Source organism: Caretta caretta, chromosome 2, assembly GCF_965140235.1.
Source record: "Caretta caretta isolate rCarCar2 chromosome 2, rCarCar1.hap1, whole genome shotgun sequence".
Taxonomy (NCBI): domain Eukaryota; kingdom Metazoa; phylum Chordata; order Testudines; family Cheloniidae; genus Caretta; species Caretta caretta.
The window spans coordinates 228,095,201-228,115,665 of record NC_134207.1 but is presented as its reverse complement, the minus strand read 5'-3'; the positions used below and the strand labels follow the sequence as shown (position 1 = coordinate 228,115,665).

Below are 20,465 nucleotides of genomic sequence, written 5' to 3'. Positions count from 1 at the left end.
TAATCAAGGTGGGCCATTTCCAGCACAAATCCAGAGTTTAACAAGAACGTCTGGGGGGGGAGGGGGATAGGAAAAAACAAGGGGAAATAGGCTACCTTGCATAATGACTAAGCCACTCCCAGTCTCTATTACCAGTCTGCTATTAGTTAATTGGTTAGTCTCTAAGGTGCCACAAGTACTCCTTTTCTTTTTGCGAATACAGACTAACACGGCTGTTACTCTGAAACCTGTTGCTTTCATGCTCTCAATCTTCAACCTCCTAGAGTATGAACTCACTCCATGATGACAGGTTTCAGAGAAGTAGTTCTGTTAGTCTGTATTGGTAAAAACGATGGAGTCCTTGTGGCACCTTAGAGACTAACAAATTTATTTAGTTTTCACAGGGAGGTGTAGAAGAGTGAGCTATAACCCACTCCATGAAAGCTTATGCCCAAATAAATTTGTTAGTCTCTAAAGTGCCACAAGGACTCCTCCTGGAGTGAAAACAACGAGATCTCTCTCCACTTCCATAGCCTTCCTCAGAAACATTACGGTCACAGAAATATGCAAAGCAGCAAATTGGACATCTGCTCATACATTTGCTAAACATTATCCACTCATCCACAACTCAGCATCCAATGCCATATTTGGCTGTCTTATCCTCAGTTCTAGACTCGACCTCTCCCTTAGGGGTATTGTTGTAGAGTCACCTAAAGCGGAGCACCCATAAGAACACTGCTCGACGAAGAAAAGATTACTTGCCTTATGCAGTAACTGTGGTTCTTTGAGGTGAGTGTCCCTATGGGTGCTCCACTATCCGTCGTCCTACCCTCTGCTTCGGAGTTCTTACCATTGAGCTCTGCGGTAGAGAAGGAACTGAGGACAGTTGGCCTGCGCAGAGCTATCTAGTCCTGATATAGGGCATGAGACTAGGAGAGTACATGTGCTGACCAAATAGATACTGCTACCTATAATCTCCGATCTGAGGCGCAGGGGGCGTGAACACACCCAAAGTTGAGCACCCATAGGGGGACACATCTCAAAGAAACACAGTTTAGTACACGAGGTGAGTAACCTTTTCTTGTGGAAGCAATAACAGCAAAGTCTATCGTATCTGGCGCATTCAAGAGCATGTGCTATGAGTGAAGAGACCTGTGTCATCTCAGAGTTTGGCACCTACTAAGACTAAGGTGCTTATGAAGAAATCGGCACCAGAGGTAACTCCAAGACTAGCAGTGCTAATGGCACTCAGGACATTGGATCTGATTAAACTAAAAACTCTTAAGCTTCTGTCAGTACTGGCTTCATACGCTCCAAAGTCAAGGCCATGTGAAAGGCCACCAGATGCATTGGTTGCAGCTCTGAGGAAGATGGATAGGAAAAGAGCATCCAGTGTTGGCAGGGCTGGATCCCAGATGAGTGATTCATTGGGTCCGTCAGACCTGGATCCATCCACGTCCGTTCCCAGACTGTTTTGTGAATTGGTGGATAGGATTGGTGGTACCTCTATAAAACTACCTTCTGTGACAATTAAAGAATTCTCCCATCCAGTTTTTGACATTTTGGGAGCCCCTTTACAGTCCAGAATTTCTTTACCCATATTAGATGGGCTGTTGTCATGGCCAAATCTGTTTGGTCTACTCCAGCTTCTTGTTAGCCCATTTTTTAAAAAGCTGCTAAATTTTATACCACCTGTCCTATGAGGAGGAGTTCTTATTTTCACTACATGCAGCCCAGCCCTAACTTGTTAGTAGTAGCAGTGGCTATCGACAGATGGCACATTCCATGTTGTTTGTCAAGGAGGGTAAACATTGGATACTTTAGGACAAAAGGTTTTTTCTTCATCTTTTCTGAGTATTGTGTTCTGTTATCAGTTTCACCTACAAGAAAAGATGGCCACCTTTATTCAAGTGCTATCAGAAGATCAGCATAAACTGGTGAATGATATTTTAACTGGTGGACAGAACATAATGAAACATGCTCTTAGAGCAGAGGTCCACAATCTGTGGGGTGTGCTTCCCTAAGAGGGTGCAGAGGAACATTTGGGGGGGGGACACAGCCCAGGCACAGACGTGGGAACTAGAGTTTCGGGGGTGTAGGTTTTACGTGGGGGTCTCAGCTGCTGGCCCCATGCCCGGGGTCCTGGCTGTGGCCCCAGCCTCAAACCCCTTACCCCTGTCTGTGTCCCCCCTCCCAGACACACGGCCCTGCTTCCGGTCCCAACTCGGGGGTGAGTCTGGATGGGGTAAGGGGGTTGGCTTTCAGCACCCCCACTATTAAAGTTGCAGCGCCACTGACCCGGCACCCCAGCTGTAGGCCCCCTTACCCCTGTTCGTATCCCCCACTCCTGGAGCCATGGCCCTGCTCCCACCTCTGGGGGGGGGCCGCACACAGTGGTAAGGGGGGACGCGAGGTAAAAAGTTTGGGGACCACTGACTTTAGAATATCACTTGATGCTTCATACTCCTTGACCAAAGCGACAGCATCTGTTATTAGCTGAAGAAAAGTGAGCTGTAGCTCACGAAAGCTTATGCTCAAATAAATTGGTTAGTCTCTACGGTGCCACAAGTACTCCTTTTCTTATGGCAGGTTAAGATCATCTACTCTTCCCAGTGAAACAGGTTCAGAATAGAGGACTTTCCCTTTAAAGGGGAGAATCTATTTAGCAATCAAACAGATGAACCACTGGAGAAGCTAAAAGAATACATGGTCTACTGCCTAGTTTAAGTTAATTCCTTAATTCTGCTGAGAGAAGAACATCTGCCCCTACATTGAGATACCATAGCTGATCTTCTCTTCCGTCATCATCTTCTTACTATTACACTTTCAGTAGCAACAAAGAGGCAACTATCACAGTTTTTCAGCTTTGTCTGAGTGTCTTTGCTCCAGACACTGGGCAAACCAGTTTGAGGTGTACCATAAATTAGATTTCTGTATTGTTTTTAGCTAGACTTGCCTGTATAATGTAGGGATCGGCAACCTTTGGCATGCGGCCCGTCATGGAAATCCGCTGGCAGGCCAGGACTGTTTGTTTACCTACAGCGTCCGCAGGTTTGGCCGATCGCAGCTCCCACTGGCTGCGGTTTGTCGTTCTAGGCCAATGGGGGCTACGGGAAGCGGTGGCCAGCACATTCCTTGTCCCACGCCGCTTCCTGCAGCCCCCATTTAAAGGTTTAAGACTTCTGGAAAAGCTCACTTTGACACTTTCTTCAGAACAGTGTTTTTTTTATTTGATCAGAAAGGAATTTTTTTAACAAAATTAAGCTTCTAAATTGACTGCAGGAACTGTCTCCCTCTGAGGAGCAAATTTTAGAAAGTGTATATTTTGGTATTTGATGCGGGAGGGAGAGGAAGAATGAAAAAATTGTATTTGAGCCTCTTGGAAACCTTGTGAAACTATCATTATTGTAATTAAACCTTAATTTTCTTTTAGAACCATGTTTAATCTTACCTCTAATCTATGTTGTGATCTTTATATCTGAGTTTTAGAAAGTTATATGGATACAGAGGGACATTTCTGAATGTTGGTTTCTAAAATGTTCATCTGTTCCTGCTACTCATCACTTGAAGTAAAAAAAAAAATAAACAAAAAAACTAATTGCAGTAATTGGTTGTGATGTTATAAATCACTTTTTGTTTCTGAATAAGCAGAAGGAGTAGGTAAACTCTTTGCAAACTTATTCTTCCAAATATCAGTAGTAATCAATTTCTCAACCCTTTCTTCTCCTGTGAAGCTTTCCTCCTCTTCTTCTGCCTGGTTTCTAGTACCTTCATGCTATTCCCCCTCCCTCCATCTGCACCCTCATATTAAAATGTAAAGAATTTAAAAAGCAGAATTAATAAGGTGTATGCCAGTTGCTCTGATCACTTCCCTTATATGTACATCCTTTTCTCCATCCCTTTATCTTGTCTTTTAGGCCTCGAACTAGCAACCACTTACACGAATGCTTGCTTTTATGCATATGAGTAGTTCCATTACAATCAGATCAAGTATCATAGAATCATAGAATATCAGGGTTGGAAGGGACCTCAGGAGGTCATCTAGTCCAACCCCCTACTCAAAGCAGGACCAGTCCCCAACTAAATCATCCCAGCTAGGGATTTGTCAAACCTGACCTTAAAACCTCAAAAGAAGGAGATTCCACCACCTCCCTAGGTAACGCATTCCAGTGCTTCACCACCCTCCTAGTGAAAAAGTTTTTCCTAATATCCAACCTAAACCTCCCCCACTGCAACTTGAGACCATTACTCCTCATTCTGTCACCTGCTACCACTGAGAACAGTCTAGATCCATCCTCTTTGGAATCCCCTTTCAGGCAGTTGAAAGCAGCTATCAGGTCCCTCCTCATTCTTCTCTTCTGCAGGCTAAACAATCCCAGCTCCCTCAGTCTCTCATAAGTGATGTGTTCCATTCCCCTAATCATTTTTGTTGCCCTCCGCTGGACGCTTTCTAATTTTTCCACATCCTTCTTGTAGTGTGGGGCCCGAAACTGGACACAGTACTCCGGATGAGGCCTCACCAATGTCGAATAGAGGGGAATGATCACGTCCCTCGATCTGCTGGCAATGCCCCTACTTTTACAGCACAAAATGCCATTGGCCTTCTTGGCAACAAGGGCAAACTGTTGACTCTTATCCGGCTTCTCGTCCACTGTAACCCCTAGGACCTTTTCTGCAGAACTGCTGCCTAACCATTCAGTCCCTATTTTGTAGCAGTGCATGGGATTCTTCCATCCTAAGTGCAGGACTCTGCACTTGTCCTTGTTGAACCTCATCAGATTTTTTTTGACCCAATCCTCTAATTTGTCTAGGTCCCCCTGTATCCTATCCCTACCCTCCAGTGTATCTACCTCTCCTCCCAGTTTAGTGTCCTCTGCAAACTCGCTGACAGTCCATGCCATCCTCCAGAACATTAATGAAGATATTGAACAAAACCGGCCCCAGGACCAACCCTTGAGGCACTCCGCTTGGTACTGGCTGCCAACTAGACATGGAGCCATTGATCACTACCCATTGAGCCCGACGATCTAGCCAGCTTTCTATCCACCAACTCCTTTAGCACTCTCAGATGCAGCACATCCGGCCCCATGGACTTGTGCTCGACCAGCTTTTCTAAATAGTCCCGAACCTCTTTTTTCTCCATGTATCTGTGTAAACATTTGTGAAATCAGGACTTAAGGGGGGGCAAACCCATTAGGGAGGTGATTGTTCCTATATGATTGGAAAGAGCTGAGCATTCTTTGGGAATTTGTGGTCTCAATAGTTTTAATATGCAGAAAATGCAGCAATATATAAACAGAATTGTATCTAAAGGAATGTCTTTCTCCAACTTTCCATGCACAATTGGCAGCTCTTTCAAACCTTTGAGAAAAGGCAAACTAAGACATACTCCCCTTTCCCCCTGAACAATGTATTGAGTTGTCTGTCTTAATACACAAAATGTGGATATGTATAAAAATTACATCATTCTAAAACAGAGGCAATGACTTTTCACTTTTTAAATAAATTAGTTGGTAATTTAACTTTAACAATCTTCAACAATCTAGACTCAGGATATGTGATGGTATTTCAGTAATGGAAAACTGTACCCCACAATTTTTTTTTAAATAATACTTTGATTTTGTTGGTAAAGAAGATCAGATTATATCCTATTAAGATTGAACTGTGTCACTGCCATTTCATTTTCTGGTGTAACCTAGTTACTGATTCTCTGTATTATGTCAGTTTCTGCCTGAAGGGAGAGGGATTGGATGGCAACTTTCCAGCTGTAATAGATTACACACCCTATCTGAAGTTCACCCAAAGGTACTTTTTCATCCTGAAAACCTTTTCTTATTTTTCAGCTTCACTTGGTAGTTGGATATTTTGCCTTTTACTTATCTTTTTGAAGTTTATTTGGCTTCCAATATGTTGTGACATTCTGTACTTGGTGATCAGCATGGGATGATGAGCTTTTTATTGCTGTAATACTGTGTGACTTATGAGCTGTGAGCAGTCATGCTGAAATTTTCGTCTATACTCAGGTGTTTAATACTTGTGCTAAATTTAAAGAGAAATTACTTTTATCACTGAAGCTTAGACTTTAATTAGAGCCAATATCAGACGGTAGAGCAGCTGTAATCAATGCTTTTTTTCTGTAGGAAGACATGCCAATTACATTTTTCCTTCCTGTGTGTACCTTTTTTCTTCATAGTCTGTGTTTTTAATGGCACTGTTCATATAAAGGTGATTAAAAATCACATCTGCACCTATATCTTGTTGACTTCGGTTGCATTTTGTAAAGTCTGTCTATATGTGGTATTAGTTATTTAGCCCTTCAGGAATATCCTGTGGTTACTTGTATGGTACCTGGGTTTCTTCAACCAATTTTTAACTATATGGTTTAGCATAATGGTCCTTTTTGACAAAGATCATTGAGTTAATACCTGTATCTGACTGAGAACAGTGAGGCCATCAGTAGCCCCACTCAGCACCTCAAAAGAGCATGGAAATACTGCTATAGATTTTGTTGCTAGACTTAACTGTTTTGAAAAATGGGCGGGAATTAAGATGTCCTCCCATGAAATATTTGATGTACTGTCTCTAAGACACATGGCTGAAAAATGAAATTTCTAATTGTTCTCTAGAGATGAAGATCTCATTAAAGATTTTTTTTAATTGCCTAATTGCAAAGTTCAATTTAAGTTAAACGACACAACTATTTTTGACCCAAATCAGTAATAGAATGTGCACACTTGAGAAATACTCACACAAATCTTAAAGAAAACCCTATGTCTGTTCAGGGTCACCACTGTACTGATATAGTCTAATAAGCTTTAATGGGCACCCATGTTTGTCAGAGCAGGGCCGATTCCCTGACTTGTCTTAAAATCAAAACAAATTACACCCGATAGGTACTAGGGCAGTGATTCAAACACTTTTATGTTGATCCTTGATAATGAGGCCTAAAAGATCCATAGGTAATGAGTGTTTATAATAGCATGCCTTCAAGAAATATACCAAAAGTGAACTGTTTTAAATTGCATATATGAAGAGAATCATGTAAATACTATGATTTATAGTATTTACAATGCTAAATACTTCTAGAAGAAACCTGAAAAATAAGTGAATTATGGAGAACTCTTACCACTGAAAACTAGCTAAAAGTTCTTGATGATACAGGAGAAAACTTAGTGATAAAGAAAAAGGTAAAGGGATAAGCTAAAATTCTTACCTTTCTGAGTTAATGGCCGCCTCCCCAATTTAGCATAGCAAGATCTTCCTTTTTGTGCTGTCCTACACAGCTGATGACTTTGCAGACACTTTTGGTGGTTGTGAAATAACTTTGTGTTTGCTGAGCATTTAATGACTATCTTGTAAATGCTATTTGTAATGTTTAACCTATAGCTTTCTATTACTGATTGATCAATTTATTTATTTATTAAAGAAGGCTTTGCATTTCATGTTTTAAGAGTAGTAGTGCTTCAGTTTCAAGGCAGGTTTTGTATCAGTTAACTGTTTTCATTTGGTTTATAAATTTGGTCCTTCAGTTCTGATAGCATCAGCAGTGATGAAGAAGAGCTAAGGACTCTGGGAAGTAGCGGCAGTGAAAGCAGTACTCCAGAAAATATTGGACCTCCTTTCATCATGGATGAAAACAGTTGGTACAACAAATGCAAAAGGGTAGAACAGAAGTATCAACTCACCTTGGAGCAGAAGGTAAAAAAAATCAGTTTGTGGAGGGATGAGGGTGACGGAACTAATGTGTATTTTTATGTCAAATATTATTGTCACTGACAAGACATAGGATCCTGTAAACAGGTTTTTTTTCTATTCATATATTTTTGTGAAAACATAACAAATATAGCTATTATTGTGGATAAGGTTAAATATCCTTGAAGTTGGTGGGTTAGATTGCCACACTTTATTTAAGATGGCTGTAAGATACAGTTATACTCCTTTTTATAGTAGCTCCCAACCTAAAACAAGCATATGTGAGTCCACCCAGGAATTTGAACTTATGTAAGTGGAGGGTTTGGGTGGGGAGTGTGGAGAGAGAAGCAGAACCACACAGGAACAGGTATAGAAGACACATGCAGTCTGGACAAGCTGGTTAAAAGAGGCTTGGGGCTGTAAGCAACGAAATTATCTCTTGAGTCTTGGCTCCTCTGTGTTCAAGGAAAACAGGGCTTTGTATATTCCTTGTAAATAAACAAGATTGCATCAAAGGTACCTATTGAAGCACTGGGGATGGGCAGGTGTGGGCCTACCCATTACTAAAGGCCTCCCCCCTCAGCTTAAGGGGAAGAGCTATTGGACCCAGGCATCAATTAATTTTGGGGGATGACAAATGAAAAAATAGGGATGGAAGTGAAGGTCACAAGGATAAAATCAGGGATCCAGAAGGGACCACTGAGCAGAGAACCCCGGACAGCACCCACTTGTCCTTGAAGGTGCCAGGGAAGCAGTGGACACAGCTCAGAGGAACTCTGCCTGGAGATGTGACTTCAGGAGGGTTTGGAAATAGGCCTTTCAGTTGCAGAGCGCTTCCCTGTCCAACTTCCTCCTCCTGGTATCAGAGGTTCCTGATTTCATCACCAGTTTCTCCTTCTAACTGGAGCAACCTGCAAGATCCTGAATTTTTCGCTAGCTGCTCAAGCCAAACAGGGTAACACTACTTTGTGTTCTTTGGCTTCCATATATTTAAGTACTGATGTGTGCCCTGTCACAATTGAATCTAATAGTTTACATCAAGGTCTCTTAATATCTAGACAGAATAAATAATAATACTTAGCACTTATATAGCCCCTTTTAATTAGAGGATTTCATATTACTTTAAAATAGTCCCTATGAGACCCCAGTGTGGTACAATAAGTAGGAATTTACTATATGCACTTTATTGGTGGATAAACTGAGGCACTGTTAACTCAATTGTCCAAGGTATCACAGTGAATTGATGGCAGATCTGAAAATCTAATGCAGAATTCCTGGTTCCCAGTTTCCATCTCTAGCTAGTAGACTGCATATAAGCTATTGGTTATAACTGGTATAGCTGCATGTCTTGGGACTGGCCTAGCTATCTGAGAGTTGCTGGTTTCACAATCCTTTGTCCTCTTCATCAGATGGCTACATTCTACCAGAACAATTAAAGTGTTGACTAGTCGGGGAGGTTTGTGAGTGTTGGAGATAGTCTAGGACCAGCTTTTGTGAAAGTTCTATGGAACTTACTTCTGCAAGAAATAAGAATGACTATCAAACAAATCACTGAGAGAGAAATTTAAAACTCTTTGACTTCACTTTGCCTCAGATGCACAACACACACACTCTCTCACAAACATAAACAACAAAAAAATATATAAACTAATCAAGCTATTTCTCCTTCAAACTAGAGAGGGTTAGAGTGTGGAAGGGAAGCGGGGGCAAAATATTTGGAGTTACTCGAATACTATGAAGGCCATAAAAGTACCAGAATTAGGTAGCTTTTCAAAAACAAGACTTAATGCCAAAGGTTTGAAGCATATTCAGGTGGTTTGCTAGTATAGTGTATGTCCAACCCATTTTACAGCATAATATTTCAGCACTATTTCTGACACAGAATGCTACCCTCAAGAACTGGGAAGTAACACACTGGAAAAAAGAAATGAGACAAAAAGTGTGTGAGGGGGGGTGAGTGTTCTTGCCCTTAAAAAAAAAAAAGGAGAGGGTGTTTGACGTAACAAAACCCAGAAAAGAGAGGAGAGTGAAATAGTGAGACAGACAGATGGAAATAAAATTAAAGCTGATGGGAGAAACAAAGAAAAATTAAGAAGGAGTGAAGGAATGCATAAAGGGAGTGTAACAGGGTTCGCTTACCACTCTGATGCCTCCTCAGCCTGTCTTGGGAATTAACTCTGCAATTGAGTGCGCCTCCTTTGGGTAGTGCATTGCCACTGTGACTCCCGCTCTTGGCTCACGTCTCTCCAAGGACCGTGGCGCCCTCTTCAGTGACACAGCCCTCCAGCCATGCCACACACTGTGCTCCCCCTTTCCAGGGGACCCGCAGTCTGCTGTTCAGCCATGTCCTGCCAGTGGCAAACTGCAGTCCACAGTCTAGCCACCTCCCATGTGGCTCCGGCACCCTCTTTACCCTTGTATCAGGGCCTCAGTCTGCAACCCCCGGCAGCCAGCCAGGAGCTGTCTGGCTTCCTTGGCCCCTGTTTGCAGCACTGCTGTGTCCAGGGTGCTGGCAGTTCTCTTGGCCCTTCAGGGACACAGTCCTTCCTCCCTGAGCTCCCAGCAGAGTACTGCCTTGCAGCTCATTTTTTATATGGGCCTACTTGGACCTGATTGGCTACTCCTCCCAGCCCTCCTCTGATTGTCTGCCTTTGGCGCAGCCTTACTAGGGCTGCTTTTAACCCCTTTTTGCCAGTGAGGGGCAGCTGCCCCATTACAGGGAGACCTACTATGTTATAAAAAATTCTGCTTAATGGCTTCGTTTAATAGAAGATTTAATGCAAAAATTGTAAATAAAACCCTAGAAAAGTAAAGTATGGGAAATAATAAAATTTATAGAGGTGCGTGGTGTGCAGATAGTCTGGGGAAGGAAAACCATAGGGCTATACCTGCTCCACTAAGCACTCCCTTAGTGGAAGGAGAGGGATAAAGGTGGATGTTCATATTGCAAATGATAGAGTCCCAGCCTAGCAGCTGGGACTCAACATTCTACTCCAGTGCAGTCTCTTGCCCCTGCTTTCAAAAGGAAGTAGAATCATGGGTTGAAACAGGGCAAGCTATATAGAATAAAAAGATGAAGTGAAATTGTTTGGCTATGTCTTCGCTATTTCCCACCATTGCTAACACCAGTCCAACTCTACCACTCCTAGCAATACCACCACCATTAGGATAGCTAGAGCTCCTGTAAGCTCCACAATGTTTAACACCATGATACCTAGCACTGATCAGAGCAGTTCTAAGGATGCATCTACACTGCAGCTCGGAGGTATAATTTCCAGCTCTACACGTTCTAGTTCTGATTGAGTTAGCACGCTAAGAATAGCATTGTGACTGTGGCACGAATGGCAACTCTGGCTAGCTGCCTGGGTGTACTCTTGTCCAAGGTCTGAGATCCTAGGTCTGTACTTGGGTGGCTAGCCTGTGCCGCTGTGGCAATGCTGCTATTTTTAGCAAGTTAGCTTGATCAGAACTAGCGCATATATGTCTACCCAAGTGGGAATTACACATCCCAGCTGCAGTGTAGACGTACCCTAAAGTATCACATAGCCTGGCATGAGGAATATGTCTACACTTTGAGCTGGAGGTGTAATTTGCAGCTTGAGGAGACATACCTGCACTAGATCTGATTGAGTGAGTGTGCCAAAAACAGAGTGCAGCAGTGGTGAGAAGGACTAGCTGCCCCAAGTGTGTGCCTAGCATCTTGAATGTGTATGTACTCGGGGAGGGGGTGGAGTTGGGGCAGGTACTTTGGGGAAGGGGTTGGAATGGGGGGGCAGGGGTGATGCCTCATGGAAGGGGTGGAGTGGGGGCGGGATGGGGATGGGGGCAGAAGGGGGTCGAGCACCCACGGGAAAGAGGGGAAGTCAGCGCCTATGACACTAGCTCAATCTTAGCTAGCACAGGTACATCTCCTCGAGCTGGAATTTACAGATATACCCTAACACAGTACTTTCGTTTATACTAGTGGCTCATCTTTACTACAACTGTTAGTTACAATAGTGGGGAATTATTTTTTTTGACCAAAAAAATTGCTCTCCCAGCAACATAGAAGTGCCAGTGTGGACAGTACTTGCAGTGCAACTTATGTTGCTCAGCATTGGGGGGGGGGTTTTCCACGCCCCTGAGTGACATAAGTTATACCAACAAAAGTAGTAGTGTAGACATAGCCAATGAGTATCAGGGTTGTCTTCAGAGGAGCTGGAAGTATAATTTCCAGCTTAGGTAGACGTACCTTTGTTAACTCCAATGGAGGTAGTGCACTAAAAATAGAAGTGTGGCTGTGGCAGCGTGAGTTGAAGGATGGGCTCGCTACCCTGAGTATAATCCTGTCTGAAACCCTAAGTATGTATTCGAGGTTGCTACATGTCTATTTTTAGTGAGCTAACTCAATCAGAGCCAGTGAAGGTGTGTCTGTTTGTTTGATCTGGAAATTACACCGCCAGCTCCACTGTGGACATACCCTCATAGAGAAACTAGGCACAGTGTGCATTCATTCTCTCTGCTTTTTGACTTTTTTTCTTTTGTAAAATTGTGTGGTGGTGGCGTTCCAAAATGTTTGGCATACCAATTTCTAACTGTAACATTATTTTTACATCTTTAGATCTTTCAGGTTTTTAGCTATTCATCTACATTATATCAAAACTATTGTTTGCTTTTTTAACATAAATATAGAATTATTAGTCTCTCAGTGTTGCTGGGTAGTCTGTTCTGTTTGCTGTCTCAGATTACCTTGGCTACCGTATTTCTTCTTAAATTTTGATAACCAGAACTAGACACCACACTTTTAAATCATGTCTACGGCGTCCGTATCTCCTTTGTTTTGTAATTAATTCCTCTGTTTATACATCCAGTTATGTTTGCATGTAAGCTGCAAAAAAAAAAAAAAAAAAAAAAAGCACAGCACTCCTGCTTTTCTTACATGCTGTTCTTCAGGTATTTCCTTGCTAGCTTCCTCAGTTCTATTTAATTGAGAAAGTAAACATTATTGTCTACACTTGGAAAGCCTTATTCTATGCACATTTCTAAGCTCTTCTTTGAGTGATGTCTTTGTGGGTGCTCCACTGTAGGTGTGCAGCACTCCCTATGCCTGGGATTGGATATCTTTATCTTCAGTGCCTGTCGAACAGCACATGTGTACCTTTCCATTCTCATGCTGTGAGTGGGACTTGTATATATAGTTGTGTGCGGTCCAACTGCATCCCTCTTCACCCTCCCCCCCGCCAGTTCCTTCTCTACCACCTTTTGGTCTGGGACGGCTCTGCTGTGGATTCCTGCTTCTCTTTTTTTCCTCATTAGAATAGTGGCTTACTTGTCAGTTGTAGTGTAGTTTAGTTCTTCTTCTTCTTTCCTCTAGCAAAAGAGGTTTTTTTGTTTTTGCTTTACCTTTATTGTTAGACTAGTTTAGACTAGTCTAACAATAGACTAGTTTTCGTTTCCCTGCTTCCCACCCTTCCTGACCAGGAAGCTTTTTTCCTCACCCTTATGCCTGGGTCTCCCAGGTTTAAGAGGTGTTTTTCTTGTTGGGATGCCTTCCCAGTAGCAGATGGCCACCCACAGTGTTTTTGGTGTCTGGAAGAGGGATGCATCCCACAGAAGTGTTCTCACTGTCATGACTTGACTGCCAGGGGCTGAAAAGACCAGAACATTCAGTTATGACTTCTCCTCATGGAGAAATCACTACGTCCAGCATCTGACCCAGGCCCGGACTCTCCCCCATGTGGAGGTCATCCGCCGATCCTTATGCTCTGCCAGGTCATCTGCCAGTCCTTATTTCCCACGTTCCTCTAAGAGGAAGTTGTCTCTTTCTCACTCTGAGAAGAAATGGGCTCCTTCCTCACCCTTTGAGGCACAGCCTGCCAGAACACCTTCCCATGTAAGGTCAGTCACTTCAACATCATCTGATAGGGGACATAGCTCCAGGGCCCATCTGAGTACCTCCAGGATGGGCATGAAACAATGGTCTTAGGACCCGTAACTGGGCAGATCTACAGCCCTTGGCGCCATCTCTCAGTTCTGGAGACTGAGGCAGACTGACTTTGAGAGCTACGGCACCAACAAAACCGCTGGCACCGGTGTCCTTTTTGGCACTGCCAAAGCAGTAGGCATCACTGAAGCCTTCAGTACAGAGCAAATTCTTGGCATCACCGAAATTGCTGGAACTGACCAAGTCTTCAGCTCCACCTGTTGGCTGTTCAAGAGAATGCATCTCTTCCTCGCATCAAGTCATGCGCTGGTACCGATGCTGCTCCTACCTCTTCTCCAGAAATTCAGATACCCTAAAGACCTGCTTGTATCTGACATGACTGAGTCACCTCTGCTCACACACAACTTCCCTCCACTTCCACCCTTCTCTCTGGACTCATAACATTCCTCCCCCTCCCCACCGAGGATGGCACCTCTTCCCCAGTGATGAGGAAGAGTGTTCCATTGTGCTCTCTTATTCGAGACAGGCTTTCTAATGACTTCATCTACACAACCTCATTATTCGCAGTCCATATCTAGACCACAATCCTGGTATGGACCACTGTGGATGCAACCACATGTTCCACTCCCTCCACATGGGTACCCATGTGGGCCATGTACATGGAACAGTTCGGGAAACCTTGCATGGAGCAAAGCCGGAGACCTACACCTTTCCCTTCTCCATCGGTCTCTCACCCACCAGAGACCGAACCTCCCCCGGTACTGGGTGAGGCAGAAGAACAGGAGGAGGAAGCTCCACCAATACTAAATTTCTCTTCTTCGTCTTCCCCTGATAGCGTCGTCATGCTCCCATCTCCTGCTGCTGATGACTGCAGGCACTTTCAAGAATTATTGCATGGGATTGCTGACTCCCTCCAGATTTCTTTGGAGGAAGTGAAAATCATCAGCATAAATTGCTCGATATCCTGCACCCATCTTCTTCCTCCAATATTGCCCTATCAACGAGGCTTTTCTCAATCCCACGAAAGTGCTCTGGCGGACCGCAGTGTCCATCCTTCCGACCTGCAAACGGGCAGACAAAAATGTGGAATTTCTTTTCTCTCATCCCACCCCAAATTCTATAGTAGTTAATGCAGTGCAAGAGAGAGGATGACCATATGAATCTTGATCTTCCCATCGGGATAGAGACTAGAAATGCTTAGCTTTATGCGGACACAAGACTTATTCGTCTGCCACATTCCAATTTTGAATATCTAATTAGGAGGCTCTTATGCTCAAGTACAACTACCTCAACTACTCCAAAATAGAGGAATTCTGCCATAACCTTCCTGAGATGTAGAAAGAACAATTCCAGGCACTTATATCTGAGGGACACCTCCTGGCCCATATAACCCAACAAGCCTCATTAGACTCTGCGGATACAGCTGCCTACTCCATTGCAACTGCTGTATTCATGAGGCATGTGTCTTGGCTGCACCTCTCAGGCTTTTCTAAGGAGGTACAAACCACAGTTGAAGACTTACCCTGTGAAGGTCCCAAACTATTTGTGGAACGTATGGATGATTCCCTACACTCCCTTAAAGACTCCTGAGTTAGCGTCTGCTTCCTCTGCATTTACACACCAGCACCAAAGAGACTCCCACTGCTGACCACCGCAGTACACTCCTCTGTGGCACTGTGATTCTCAGTGCTGACAAAAGCCCCGTACAAAACGTAGGCCACTACTCAAGGAGCTACCTCTCATGAAACTCCAGCCAAGCAAGAATTTTGAAGGTGTGGTCAAGGCCCCAAGAAGCCTCCCCCTGTTCCAGTCATACCAACCATCTTAGACATCCCACCAGTTTGGCGACCAATTAGCTCCATTCTTTCCGTCATGGAGACTAATTACCTTGGACAAGTGGGTTCTAGAGATCATCAGGGAAGGATACTCTATCCCTTTCCTATCTATCCTGCTCCGCCACACTCCTTTCCTGTCCTTCAGGGACCCCTCTCATGAACCCATTCTACAAGAAGAAATATCATCATCTTCTGCAGCTGGGAGCCATAGAACCAGTTCCTTCCCAGCATAGAGGAAAGGGTTACTATTCCCATTATTTTCTGATTCAGAAGAAATCCGGTGTCTGGTGGCTGATGCTGGACCTTCGAAACCTATACAAATTGGTCAAACTGTAATGCTTCAAGATGGTTACCCTCTCTACCATTATCCTAGCACTGGAACAGGGGCATTGGTTCTTGGTCCTTGACTGCCAAGATGCGTATTTCCATATCGCAATAAAACCCTGCCATATCGCAATAAAACCGGAGATACCGACCATTGTCAGTATAAGGTACTGTCTCTTGGATTGTCAGTGGCCCCTTATGTATTTTCCAAAGTCCTTGCAGTAGTCAGTGCCTACCTAAGGAAACAGGGCATCATAATCTTTCCATACTTAGACAACTGTCTCCTCAAGCCCCCATCCAAAGCCAAAACCCTTTGCACCATACAGATCCCGATGGACCCCTTCATGAATCTAGGCCTCCGTGTGAACTTGGAGAAGTCTACTTTAATACTGATACAACACCTGGAGTTCATCGGTGCACAACTAGATGCCATACAAGCCAGAGCTTTCTTTCTACCTCCCAGATTCTCATCTACAGTGGATCTTGTATTCAAGGTACAAGCCTGTCCCCAGATCTCTGCCAGAACTTGTCTCCAGCTACTAGGACACATGGCAGTCACCACGTTCATGGTAAAGCACTCATGGTTACACATGCAATGTCTTCAGGTGTGGCTCTGTACAGTATATGTCCCTCACAGTCTCAGCCTCCACAAGCTGTTATCCATTCTGAGGATGGTCAAGGACTCATTATTCTGGTGGACACAGCCCAAGAACATCTGTGTTGGGGGTTCCTTTCTTTCAGCTGGTGCTGACCATGATTCTAACAACCGATGCCTCCTTAATCAGTTGGGGAGCACTGATTCACACTCCGACAGTATAGGGCAGATGGTCTTTAATCGAATCCACCTTACATGTCAACCTCCTACAGCTATTGACGGTTTGCAATACCTGCCGACATTTCCTCCCACTGATTGCACATCGCACCATCAGAGCTATGACTGACCATATCACCTGCTCAGAGGCACTGAAATTATGGAGCTGGTGTATCCAACATGACATCACCATCTCGGCTGCATACTTCTCTGGACACCAGAACACCACTGCAGACTCATTGAGCAGGAGATTCTCCCACGATCACGAGTGGGAACTGGATATGTGAATCCTTTAGCTTATCTTAAACCACTGGGGATTCCCCAACATAGATCTTTTTGCCACACCACAAGATGCCTGATGCCCTCAATTCTGGTCGAGAGTGGGACTGGGAGACTGATTTTAGGGAGACACATTCCTCATCACATGGGGTGCACTAGTGCCTTCCCTCCCTTCTCCCTTCTGTTTTGAGTACTCCGCAAGGTTCAGAGGGACTGAACCCATATCATCCTTATAGTTCGAACATGGCCAGGACAGATCTGGTATACTTACCACCTCCGCATGATGGTATGCCGACCAATGTCTCTCCATCTAATTCCACTACTCATTTCATAGGATGGGGTTGTATCCTCCATCCCAATCCACAGATTCTCCACCTCAAAACCTGGTTCCTCTGTGGTTCTGGGATTCGGAAATAACCTGCTCAGACACAGTTAAACTGATACGCTTGAATAGTAGGCACAACACGACTAGACGTGCTAACCTTCACAAATGGACTAGGGTCCAATGCTGGTGCGCCTCCCATGAGGTTGATGCAATAAGTGCTCCACTGTCTCTTAGTCTGGACTATATTTTACACCTTAAACAATCAGGGTTCTCCACCAGCTCTATTCACGTGCATTTGGCAACCATCACCACTTTTCACTGCCATCTTCACACACCCACTCACGAAACGTTTCTGGAAGGGTTTCCATAATCTTTATCTTCACGCATGAGATCCGACCTGGCCTCATCCTATGCTTTCTTGCTAGACCGCTGTTTGAACCGATGGCAACGTGTTCCTACGTTCACTTATCAATGAAAATGGCCTTTCTTGTCACTATCACCTCTGCCTGATGGGTCAGTGAAATTGGGGTCCTTATGGCATATCCCCCATACACACTTTTTTATAAAGACAAAGTTTTATGTTCCATCCACTTCCCAAATTTTTGCCTATGGTTCCATCATCTTTCCATTTTAATCAACCTACCCACCTTCCTTGTTTCTTTCTGAATCCTCACAGCAACCAACAGGAGGCAGCACTGCACACCTTGGACATCAGGCGAGCATTAGTCTATGTGGACAGAACTAAACATTTTAGAAAATCACCACATTTTGTTCCTTTCAACAGCAAAAAGATCCAAAGTCTCAGCCATCTCTAAACAACACAGGTCCAACTGAATCTCGCAGTGTATACATCTGTCTTAACTACACAATTGGCAACCTCCTACTGCAATTAGAGCACATTCCACCCGCTCGCTTTCCACCTCCAATGTTTTCTCAATAATGTCCTCACCGATGACCTTTGCAAAATGGCAGACACTGGCCCATCACTCTCATGGATTTCCCCTGTGGTGCCATCTGGAACTAGGGTACCACTGAGCCCTCTGACTCACCAGCCTGATCTGCCTCTCACACTGTGCTGCAGTGACAAGCTGCAGACCCACTCCCGGTTCTACACTTCCACCAGCATTCACTCAGGCAGGGACACACCCAGCTGCAGTTACATGCAGGCTGACCAGCCACTGCATAAACCAACAATAGAGAGGCTACAGCCAAAATAACTGCCAGCTTCCCAGCCTAGCACCCCAGAGCTGTACCATCCTGCCCTGGTCAAAACCCTGATCAGTATGAATTTGTCTAGTTTGCCTCCCCCTCAATGTGGAGAGGAAATGCAACAGCTTTTGCCCTTAAGCTAAGCTTTCCAAGCACTTCATTCAAACTCACTGGTTTAGATAAAGCAGAAACAAGTTTATTAACTACAAAAGATAGATTTTAAGTGATTATAAGGGATAGCAAACAGATGAAGCAGGTTACCTAGCAAATAAACAAAAATGCGAGCTAAGCTTAATATACTAGATAGATTGGATATGAATTAGCAGTTTGTCCCCCTGACTGATGATACAAGCAGGTTTGCAGATTCTTAAGATACAAGCTGCAGTTGCTTTGCAACTTGGGATCCCCAGGTTTCAATACACAGGCTAGAAATCCCTTTAGCCTGAGTTCAGCACTTCCCCCAGTTCAGTCTTTGTAACTTAGTGTTTCCAGAAGTTCTCTTGGGTGGGGAGTGAAAAACAGCCAGTAATGTCACTCCCTGCCTCACATAGCTTTAGCATATGGTGGAAATCCTTTGTTCCAAACTCCGTTCCCAGACCAGCCTGTGGAAAAACACAGGCCCCCAAAATGGAGTCCAGAGTCATGTTGCCCCTGCAGACTCATAGCAGCCATTGCTTACAGGCTGGCCGAAACATCCACAGGAAGGCTCACCAGGTGGGGAATAAGCTTCTCCTATGCCTGTTGTTTCCCTAATGGCCCATTACCCTGAATGGGTCCTTCACAACCAGCTATTTAGACTAGAAGCATTTTGCCTAGTGGGCGTCACCCAGGTGCGACTACATGTGAAATAGATACATAGTCAATATTCATAATGTCAGATACAAAAATGATGGATGCGTACAGATAGGATAATCATATCCAGCAAATCATAACTTTTCCAATGACTCCTTAATGCCCTGTCTTGTACAAAATGCCTCATAATTATTGCATAATCATATCTTAACATCACTATGAAGAATATGGGATGCAGTGTCTCAATCACTACGCCATTTCTCGTGATGCCACAGCAGACACTCTCCTGGGACTTACTGTTCTATTATCTTCAGTAAATGCTCCTCCGAAGCACCAGCCTTCCAATTAGGGGGCACCGCTTTCGGGTCATCTATAGTGGAGCACCCATACCGGACATCAGTCGAAGAGAAGTTTGCTCACCCTGTGCAGTAACTGAGGTTCTTCGAGATGTGTCCCCCTATGGGTGCTCCACTACCCAGCCTCCTCTCTGGTTCGGAGCTGCCACATGAGCTCTGCGGCAGAGAACGAACTGTGGGGGCGCTCGGACTGCACAGTGCTAGATATATGTCCTGCTTATGGCGCGAGAGGGGGAAGGTGCGCATGTGTGGTCTGACGCGCATTGCTGATGAAGATCTCTGATTCCAGGCACAGGGGGCGCTACTGCACCTACAGTAGAGCACTCATAGGACACAGATCTCAAAGAACTTCAGTTACTTCACAGGGTGAGTAACCTTCTCTTCTTGTGTTTTCCTGCCCTATACCTTTTATTTGTATATTGAGTGTTCATTACAAGTGATAAATATTACCTTCTGTATTGCTGGTTCCATGCTTAATGTAGTACTATGAAGCTTTTCTTTCATTTCAACTTTTTTTGTAGAAGTTGAATTGCAAATATTTTGTCTGATCCCATCGACTTACTGTGTAGCTTGACTCTGATTCTTTTATATACCTTCAGTGTCTCTGGCAACTGTTACTTAAGTAATAGAGTTGTAATCAATTTCTGGTGAGGGTGGTTTTTTTGTTTTTCTTTTTCAGCATTCATCCATCAGTCACAGTTTCTTGATCATTTATCTAATTTATCTCTTCCTCCATTTGCTGCTTCCACTTCATGGAACATGGATCGATTGTTCAAACAAGCCATAATAACCCATAAGATGCTCTTATATTGTGTCAGGGACCACTATGCTCCAATTAAGTTACGTTCATGTCCGCTCACTGTAATTTAATAAAGTAAAAAATAAACAGGAAAACTCTGTCCTATGCAGCAAAATATGAACATATTAATTTGTAACTTTT

The 20,465-nt window shown here is 44.0% G+C and overlaps 1 protein-coding gene across 6 annotated transcripts in view; it reads left to right on the top strand.

The window, feature by feature from the left end:
- RUNDC3B (RUN domain containing 3B) overlaps window positions 1-20,465 on the top strand; it is a 155,103-nt gene that overhangs the window by 74,604 nt on the left and 60,034 nt on the right. For all 6 annotated transcript variants that reach the window (XR_012667245.1, XR_012667244.1, XR_012667246.1 and 3 more), the window contains exons 6-7: window positions 5,704-5,784; window positions 7,509-7,677. Coding sequence is in view for 3 of the 6 variants with exons in the window: in XM_048838058.2 (XP_048694015.2) it covers window positions 5,704-5,784; window positions 7,509-7,677 (250 nt within the window). In the remaining 3 variants the exon portion in view is untranslated. The remainder of the gene's footprint in view (window positions 1-5,703; window positions 5,785-7,508; window positions 7,678-20,465) is intronic.